This window comes from Pelophylax lessonae (genome assembly GCF_965119305.1).
Source record: "Pelophylax lessonae genome assembly, chromosome: 12".
Lineage (NCBI taxonomy): Eukaryota > Metazoa > Chordata > Amphibia > Anura > Ranidae > Pelophylax > Pelophylax lessonae.
Window position 1 is genome coordinate 41,558,106 of NC_138779.1, and position 10,451 is coordinate 41,568,556.

Genomic DNA, 10,451 nt, shown 5'->3' on the forward strand with positions numbered 1-10,451 from the left:
ACATGTTGCTGGGATTTGTAGGATAGAAGACCTCATCTCATCTAGCAGATTCAACTGAACGACTTATGAGGACCTTTTTCTACTTAAACAAATTTAACCTCACTCCCTTACTCATCTTTCCAAATGAAAACTCACCCACCATAGTAACTAGATAATGTGAACTTAATGGCTCATTATTGCCATTACCCTACTCTTTTCCCTCTTACAACCCCGCTCTCTTTAGCTATCTCACTGCTACATGAGAGCCTGCTGTTCAGGGAAATGCTGACAACCTATAGAACACTAAAAAAACTTACCTAAATTGAATTCTCAATTATCGTGTCCTGAATTTGCTTCCTAGTTGACTGAGGTGAATGTGAGAGTGGGAACAAGTGGAATATCAGAGCTTCTATGAATTCAAAGTATGACGTATGATTTCTGAGTTTAACTATGAACTGGTCTAGATATCATTTAGGCCGAAATATTCAGATCACGGTAACAATCTATAGAGTTAGATTATTTTTTTACATTTTTGTTCTCTTCTTCCATTTGCTGTAAAGGTTTTTTTTTTTTTTTATTGAGTCATTTCAATTTAACATACAACAATAAGAAAAGAAAATTCTTCCATATTAAATACTTATATTATCCCCCCTAAATCCTCCCTCCCCCTCCCCTACATCCCCTTATATTTATTACCTTCCCTTATTGCGGTCTGGCCTCTATTTACCTGACTAGGTTTAACATGGCCCAATTTTAATCATTCCCCTGTGCTTTCCATAGTTCGATGTAATCTCTAGTCTTTTTAAAGTTAGTCCATTGTTCCCATTTATTGGAGAAACATTATTTTTTTTCTTCATCCATACTACACAGGTATTTCATATCATTAATACATTCGACTTTACCGTGCCACTCCCTAGTAGTGGGAGCTTCTGTATTGCACCATTTTTTTGGAATTGTCCCTTTTGCTGCATTTAGCATATTTGGGACTATCAAATTTCTATATTGTTTTAAGGACCTATTTGTTCTATGGAATAAACATGTCCAGGGGTCATTATTAATTAATTGTTGTATTCTTAACCACATTTTTTGAATCTTGGGACATTCCCACCAGATATGAGCAGGGCCGGTGCTAGACTATTTTATGCCCTAGGCAAGACCAGTTACTTGCGCCCCCCCCCCCCAAAAAGGAAAGGGAAGGGGTTAAAAACTCCTCTATGTGACCCTGACCTGATGTTTCCTCCATGTTATGCTGTCATACCCAGTGACCCCCATATTCCTCCATTTCACACCTAGGGACCCTAATGTCCCTCCATGTCACAACTAGGGACTTTGATTTTTTTCCATGTCACACCCTGGGACTCCAATATTACTCCATGTCATGCTGTCATACCCACTGACCCCGATGTACCTCTATGTCAGATCCTGATGTTTTTCCATGACACATTTGGGGACCCTGATATTCCTCAGTGTCACACCTGGGGACCCTGATGTTCCTCCGTGTCACACCTGGGGAAACCAATCCCCCATGGCACACCCAGGGACCCCAATTCCTCATGGCACACCTGATGACCCCAAACCCCTGTTAAACGCGGTGGCTCCTGGTGGAGGGAAAAGCAGCAGTCAGAGAGCTCCACACGTCCTTCATCACCAACCTCCTCAGACCATTCTGGTGCCTCGTCGCTTCTGCCCCAGTAAAGGTTCCGCCCTCCTGTGCCAAGCTATGGCTCAGGTTCAGCTCTCCTCCGCTCCCTGCTTAATACCGACCCAGGGAAATAAACGGCTGCCCACCAGCTCAGTGCAGAGAGTCACTTCCTGCCCAGGGTTAAGGCTGCTCAGCTCCACCTGAAGAGGATCATGATACAGGCAGCACTCTGGTGGGCTCCCTTCTTGCCTTTTTGGGCCCCTCCAACAGTGGTGGAAAGCCAGGGCCTGGTAGTTCCGCCACTGCCCAAGACACTTGGCATCTTCTGCTGTCCCTTTTTCCCCACCACCTCCGCCCCTCGCCTCAGCTCACAATAATCCTTCATCAGAATTCATGATGGAGAGAGAGTGCCGACTCCTGGCTGCGCCCCTAGGTGGCAATGCACCCTAGGTGGCTGCCTAGTTTGCCTAGTGGAAGCACCGGCCCTGGATATGAGCTATTGTGCCCGGCACCTGACAAGCTCTCCAACACATATTAGATTTCTCTTGTTGACAGCTATGCGCTATAACAGATGTAATGTACCACCTTAAGAGACATTTATAATTCATCTCAGTGGTGTTCACATCCCTAACTGTAACAGTGTACAGCTCTCAGCACATCATTCAACTCGTGTTCTTCCAAACCTAACCCAATTTCTCTTTCCCAACTTTCTATGAATGGGAGTTTCCTCATACCTGTCAGATCAGTAAATATCTTATATATTTGAGACATACCATGACTTGATTTTGCTGATGGATCAGTAAGACTGTGTGCAAGGTTCAGTTCTTTTTCCAATCTGATGGGTTAAGGATGAGATCCTACAAAGTGTTTCAATTGCCTATATCTCCACTCATTTATTATCAAACCTCCCCTATTTTTAAGTTTGTGTAAAGACCTAATCTTCCCATTATGTGTTATATCTTTTAACTACAAATCCCTTAACAAACCACCAAACTGTTTCTCTATTCCTAGTAAAAAATATTTTATGCTTTCTAGTGATAATAATAGACCCACCCAGCCTGCTTATATAACGCATTCCATACTTTAAATACCACTCTCATTGTTTCGTGTTTCATTGTGTACCTCCCTATACTTTGGTGGGACCCAAATGTTCTTGTCCAAGTGTGTATGACTTAATGTGACCTCCATCTCAACCCATCTTTTTCTCGTCTTTTTTCTTTTTGTCCATCCTACCATTCGTGATATCACTGCTGCTGTGTAGTATCTTTTATATCCGGTGCCGTTAGTCCCCCCTGCATCTTATCCCCGCTCAGAGCTGCATACTGCACCCTGTGTTTTTTCCCCTGCCATATGAAATGTAACAACATTGTTTTAAAGAATGCTGGTGGAATAGCAAAAGGTAACATTTGGAATTTGTATAATATTTTTTAGTCAGGATTATCATTTTAAACATATTTATTTTGCCTAACCAAAAGATTGGGCGGATCACTATATTCCTCATATTTACCTTTATCTCATCAAGCAAAGGTATGTAATTAGTTTGTTATAAATTTTCAGGTAGTGTGGTTATTTACATTTTTCCTTCACGCAAGTAAATGGAAATTTCTTTTGTAGGGCTTGCTCTTCTTTTTTACTCAGTCCAATATTTACTATTTCTGATTTAACCGGGTTTGTTTTGAAATTCGATAGTTCCCAAAATCTTTTCAATTCCTTGATGACATTTGGAGGAGTTTTTCTGGGCTTCTGATATAAAATAAAACATCATCTGCATATACTGCGATTGTATGTTCTTCTTGTCCAATCCGTATCCCTCTTATATCTACTTTATTCCTTATAGATGGCAACAATGGTTCTAATGACAGGACAAACTGCAGGGGTGAGAGAGGGCATCCTTGTCTCTTCTCATTGCTCATCCTAAATGGTGTTGATAAACTGCCGTTAACTTCCACCGATGCAGATGGGTTCCTGTATAAAGCTCCTATCCATTGCATCATCTTTTTTCCAATACCTAAGTCCTTTATTGCTTCCAACATAAACTCCCAGTCCACCCTGTCAAAAGCTTTCTCAGCATCAATTGACAGTAGGAGGGCCGGAGTCTCTTGTCCCTTAAACTTATGTAATAACAATTGAGTTCTTATCACATTGTCTTTACCTTCCCTACCTGGGATAAATCCTGTCTGATCTGCATGGATTAATTCTGTCATCAGATCCTTCAGTCGAGTCGCTAAAATTTTTCCGTAAAATTTTATAACTGTATTTAACAGTCATATTGGCCTATAAATAGAACACAAAGTTGTATCTTTCCCTTCCTTAGGTATTACTGTTATATGGGCCTGCAATGACTCTGCTCTCATCTCCCCCTTTTCAGCTATCTCATTCATATAAGAGCAGAGTTTCAGGACCAGTACTTCCTTAAATCTCCTGTAATAACGGGTGGTATACCTGTCCGGGCCAGGACTTTTCCCATATGGAGAGTTCTTTAATGCTTCCCTTATTTCTTTTAGGGTAATTGGTGTCTCTAGAGCCTGTAACTTTTCTATTCCTATTTTGGGCAGCTAATCCTTTATATATTCTTGTATCTTTGGTTTTCTGAGTTGTTCTTCTACTAATGTGTCTTTTTGCCGAACAGAATATAAAGTTTGATAAAAGTTTTGAAAAGATTTCTGTTGTCGAGTGCACCAATTCCCCTTTACTATTCTTTATTTTTTTCTATATAGTTATTTGTTTTTTAATTTTTAATAATCCTGACAGATATTTTCCAGGTTTATTACCCCATTTGTATCTTTCCTTGGTGACCCTGTTAAAGCAACGTCTCATCTCTTCCTCCAACAATCCTCTCAGTTTATCTCTTTGTAATATTATTGCGTTTTGTGTTTCCATATTTAAATTCTTTTTGTGTATTTGTTCCAGCTCGTGTATCTCTGATATTAGTCTATTTATGTAAATAGTTCTTTCCTTTTTTTCCTGTTAAGATAAGTGTTCCTCTAATATATGCTTTGTGAGCTTCCCAGGTAGTTGCCAAGGAAAAAAACCTGGGGTCTCATTTACTAGCAAATATTGGTCTAGCTCTTCCCTTTTTTTTTTTTTTTTTCACTTCCTCATCCTGCATTAGTTCTTCATTTATCCTCCCGGATGTTGAATTCTCCAAGCGTCAAATAATTGACATTGGAAAAGCCTATTCTTTACCTTCCGCGCACTCGATGTACAATCCAGAGATGGATCTACGCAGAAGTTGAAGTCTCCTGCCAATAAAAGGTCACCCTTTTTAAAGAGGGACAATTTATCTAAAGCTTTACTCAAATACTCTTTTGAATTTTTATTTGGGCAATATATATTTCCCAGGGTAGAATCCCTTCCTTGAAGTTGTTCCTGGAGGCAGATGTATTGGCCTTCTGGGTCTAACATTCTCTCCTCCAGGGAGAACCTTACCTCTTTAGCTATACCAATTGCCACCCCCTTTGCTCTCTTATTAGGTGAACCAGGTCAGGTAATATTTTGAATATATTTTCACATTTGTATTCTGTGCAATATGAGTATCCATTAAGAAAACGATTTTGGTGGAGTTACGTCTGAGCTCTTCTAAGATTTTATGTCTTTTAGTTGGCATGTTTAATCCTCTAACATTATATAATATTATTTTCAAGCAATTCATTTGATCTTTATAACTTCTCTCAGCTCCCGATGCTCCCTCCTCCCCCCCATGTCTCCACTCAGACTAGCCGAATGGGGAAGCAGGGGGTCCACACTTCAGCATCTCTCCCGAGTTCTGTAACTCCAATAAAGGTATCAATATCAGCAGGTATGACCACAAATTATACATATGTGTTTTTCCCTTTTCCCCTCCTCCCTTTTTTCCCCTTCTCTTCCCCTCTCCACCCACATCTCCCTCCCATTCCCCCTTACCTCCCCACCTCCCTCCATTCCTTCTTCCCTCCCATCCCTCCCTATTCCCCTCTTGATGTTATTCTGATCACTAATGGTCCTATAATAAGAGTTGTAAGTTCTATCCATTAACTCTTCACACTCTCTACTCTTGCCTCAGGTTGATAGCCCGCTTCTGAGCCAAGAAGAGCAAAAGAGGAGATCCCCTCTCCTCCTTCCTTAATGGGTGAGAGGATTCAGGGCTCATCTGGGAAGCCCCACCAAATCTCATTGCTATCTTCTCATCTCTCCTTCATCCCTCAGTTCCCACCGTCCCACCGGAAGCGTCACCTCCTGCCCCCCCCTTCATCTCCCCTGACTCAGCCCCAAGAAAGTTCAGATCAATTTTTCTTTTGGAAACAAAACACCATTATTCCTCTCTGTTTATCTCCTCTGAATTATTTATCATTCCAGCCTGATATCTGTGGGATAGCAATGTCCAATTTTTCACAAAAGTTCCAGGTTTCCTCAGGGAATCTTAATCTTGCGGATCTTCCATCTCTTTTTCCTATCAAACAGGCTGGAAAACCCCAGTTATATTGTATTTTATGATTCTGTAGTGATTCCACAAGTGGTTTCAGTAGCCTCCTTCTTAGTGTAGCCTGTGAAAGATCTGAAAAGATCTGTATATTTACGCTTTTGTAATTAATCGGCAATTTCTTTTTCAGGTTTGTCCATACCTGTGCCTTATCTGCAAAATTTTGAAACCTTATAATAATGTCTCTGGGGCTTTCTACTGGGATATTTCTTGGTCTCCTGAGTCGGTGTACTCCCTCAATTGTGGTCTGGTCCACTTCTCCTCTATCCAACAGTGGAATAAGGATCTTTCTCATTTTGTCAAATAGATGTTCGCCATGTTGTTCCGGTAGGCCACGTATTCTCAAGTTTTTCCTCCTGCTTCTGTTCTCCTGATCCTCCACCTGATAAGCAAGATCCCGGTATTTCTTCCTTAGTTCCTCTACTTCTCCCTTTAGATCTTTTATTACTCTGATGAATCCCTATTGTTTCTTTTCCAAATCTTCTACCCAGTGCAATACATGGACCATTTCTTAACTGATTGTTGTTAGGTCTGTTTTTAAGGATTTTTCCAATGCCGGAGCATAACAGCCATTTCTCCATTTGTAAGCTGCATGTCATTTGGTGTTATTTCTACATTTTGGTCAATTCCCTCACTTGCTTCCAGTGCCTGTTTTGGTGTGGTTCCCCAGGGACCAGGCCCACTAATATCCTATATGAGTCTCTTCTTACTTCTGTCTGTTTTAATCGGGCCCCCTGCAGTTTCTCAAATTTCTCGGATGGTAACTTTTCCAAGCTGTCCTCATGTACCATGAATTTTCTAATCGTATTGGGTCTGGCACTCACTTTCGGTGATTTTGCTATCATGCCATTTCTTGCTGGCCTGCCCCTCATGTTTATTTATTATTTACCGCTTACTACTTTTCAGCTTTTACCCTGGCCAACAGTTTTAAATATTTCAAAATATTTCCACTTTATCGATGAGTTCCAAAGTCTCAGAGTCACACAAAAAACAAAAAGGAAAAAAAGGAACAGAGGCAGGAGCAGGAGAAAAAGATGTTTCTCTCAGATGGAAAAGTTGGAAGATACTAAGGGCATTAGAGAAGCATTAAAAACACATGAGGGATCAACAATAAAGAAGGATTCCACCACTCTGTAGAGGATCGTGAAGCCAAGGAGTCAGGGAGACAGTGGATCCCCAGATCGATTTGCTGAATCAGTAATTGCAATTCAGTGAGTCCTTAAGAAATACAGGTCTTTTTTTTTTAACCCTCCGCTGCTCTGGTACTGGGCTGATGGCCATAGGAGGATTGCAGGTTAAAGAGATTAAAGAGGTGAGCCCTTATCTCCTCCTCAAGGTACACTAGATAATCTTATTGCCGTGGCATTTCCCTGCTCTGCTCTGAAGTTCAGCAGAATCAGGGTGGTATAGAGTGACAAAGGAAGACGGCTGCTCACACACTAATAACTGTGTGTACTCACATCCTGAATGCCGGTAATGCACCCGGGACCCGGCTGCTCTAGGCTTGGGGCAGGCAGGGTGGCAGGTAAGAGGCAGGGGGAGGGACATCCAACTGGTCAATACAGAGACTACCAGCTCCACTCCAGGCACCAGCGAGCTGCAACATACAGGCGCTGGGGGCTCAGCAGACACTGAAGACGCCGTGAGTAGTAGCCACGAGGTGGGGTCGTGCGAGGCCAAGGTAAGCGGGTCGGTCAGTCCAGAGCTTTCTCAAGACATGGAGGTCTGGCGCCGCAGAGCTCCCCTGCTCACATCTGTGCCAAACAGGCTGCTCCCCCATGCACCTACTTTAGCTGTAAAAATCAAGTTTCTGGGTCTATCTTGCCATAAAGGTATCTCCTTTCTGCAGGAGAATAACAGTTGTAATTGGCAAAACACAGATTATTGTCTGCCTGATTTAGTTATAAGTGGTTAAGCTGTCTACGAGAGGCAATTGATTACTCTGCTGTTGTGGAGTAAATTTTAGGAGTTTGTTGCCAGTGAAATCTTAATGTGTATGTCATATCCCAATTTTGCAGTTTTTTATGGTGTTTGTAAAGTGACTTCTGTAAAATAAATTCAAATTATTTATATAGTTCGCAGTCCATACTTTCACCCAATTTTATTTCATTTAAAGAATATCTGTATTGGGCAAAGAATCTCTGGAATAGTTAATTAGTCAGCTTTATTATTTTTAATAATGTATTATTGTATTGGAGGCACTGTCATAGATCGATCGATTAAATGATCGATATACAGTATGTATGAACTTTACTTAAGTCATTATAAACAATATCTACAATCAACATCTTGTTTTTTGATGCAATATCCTAATATCTTTGTGATTGCTGATTTTACTTCTTTGTTTCTAAGAGTGTAAATAAAAGGGTTTAGGAGAGGTGCAATCACGGTATACATTAGTGACACAAAACTATCATAGGTCATATAACTTGACTTGGGTCTAAAATACATGAAGATTCCAGAGCCATAAAAAATTGTAACTACTATCAAGTGAGAGGTGCACGTTGAAAAAGCTTTCTTTCTCCCTGAACTTGAATGTACTTGTAGAACTGTTGAGATGATCTGTATGTAAGAGAACATAGTAAGTATGGATGAGCCAATTATAACGCAACCAGCAACACTAAATATTGTCCATTCATTCACCCAGGTGTCTTGACATGACAGTTCTAGCAATGGTGGTATGTCACAGAAGAAATGGTTAATTTGATTAGACCTGCAAAATGACAAAGAAAAAGTAAGAGCTGTGTGTATTATTGCATTAATTGCCCCAATAAACCATGATCCAATGATGTGTCTAATGCAAGCTGTTCTGTTCATAACAATGGTATATAACAAGGGGCGGCAAATAGCATTATACCGATCAAATGCCATGGCTGCCAAAATATAACATTCTGTTCCACCCAAAAGCAAGACACAGTACATTTGGACTGCACAGCCAAAAAAAGAGATAGCTCTATGGATAGATAACAAATTGGATAAGATGATGGGAATGGTAAATGTCACATAAAATATTTCCAAAAAGGAGAAATTTGCAAGAAAAAAGTACATTGGGGTGTGGAGATTCGGACTAAGTATATATGTAATAATTACAGATACATTTCCACAAACTGTAATGACATAGATGAGAAGAAACAGCGGAGAGAGGAACATTTGGCCTTCTCTTAACTTAGAAAATCCTAGGAGAATAAATTCTGTTACCATGGTGGCATTTGTACTCATTTTTTAAAATTTTCTGTAAAAGATAAATAAACTATAAATTTACTGAATTTTAAAAAATTGCATTCTTTTATATAGCATTCTGTCTTATAGCATTTTGTTTTAAAGCCAATGTAAACCCCAACTGGAAGATTTTTTAGCTTTCTAAAGTATTGTATATAAAAAACTTGTAATTACAATACAGTAAAAGCTTGAATTGCGAGCATAACTCGTTCCAGAAACATGCTTGTAATCCAAAGCACTCCTAAATCAAAGCAAATTTCCCCATAAGAAATTAATGGAAACTCGTTCCACAACTATTTATTCATAAATCCATCAGTCCATATAAAAAGATTATAGCAATGTGATAGGTTGTGTAACCATAAAATGTCCATCCACAAATGGCAGCCTCCACAAGGGGATTAGAAGCAAAGTCAAGCAGGAGCTACAGTGTATAAAAGAGAAGAGAGGCGCTTCTAAGTGATGCAATATGGTTACATTTAATGAAGGTTCAACAATGAGCAACTCAGATGGCAGATGATTAAAAGAGGCACATCTAAGAATGCAGGCATCTGGGGTAAAGCTGTCCACATAGACTATCTACCGCACTGCTGTCAGTCTGCAGTCGTGACCAGGAAAACTACCCTGCAGTAGACCGATCTGAAAGTGAGGCTTGAAGTGCTCGTGGAGTGCAGTGTGGAAGGGATGACGCCGATGGCGGTGCAGAGGATGGTCCATGTGGACATCTTCACCCCCGGATGCATACTTAGATGTGCCTTTTTTATGGTTGAATATATTTTATTAATGATAACAAGGTTGAGAGGATACAGAAATGTTCACAAAAAATGAGTAAAGTTGAATATGCATGAACAATGACAATATAATGGTAAAACCATAGTCATAGAGATAACAAAAGAATGATTGAACAGCGTATGCAATTTGTTACAGAGGGGATAAATCTGTAAACTTCAAATGCATAACGGTGTACATAACAAGAATCTTAAGACAAGAGAGAGAGAGAAAAAAGGGCATGGATTGGAAAGTGAAAAAAGGAAGAAGAAGGGGTAAGAAAGAAGTAAGGGGAAGAAGAGATGTCATAGATAGGTTCTCATAATGCATTATAATGGTTGAAGGTCAAGGTTTCGATTGGATTCTGCTACCCAGTCTCCCCGATGA

At 40.2% G+C, this 10,451-nt stretch overlaps 1 protein-coding gene across 1 annotated transcript; it reads right to left on the bottom strand.

The window, feature by feature from the left end:
- Positions 1-8,342: 8,342 nt before the first annotated feature.
- LOC309568849 (olfactory receptor 5AR1-like) lies at positions 8,343-9,299 on the bottom strand (the record flags this gene model as incomplete). Its single annotated transcript, XM_082274634.1, has 1 exon — positions 8,343-9,299. One exon carries the CDS (start codon positions 9,297-9,299, stop codon positions 8,343-8,345), a length of 957 nt encoding a protein of 318 aa, XP_082130760.1.
- Between the last annotated feature and the right edge of the window lie 1,152 nt (positions 9,300-10,451).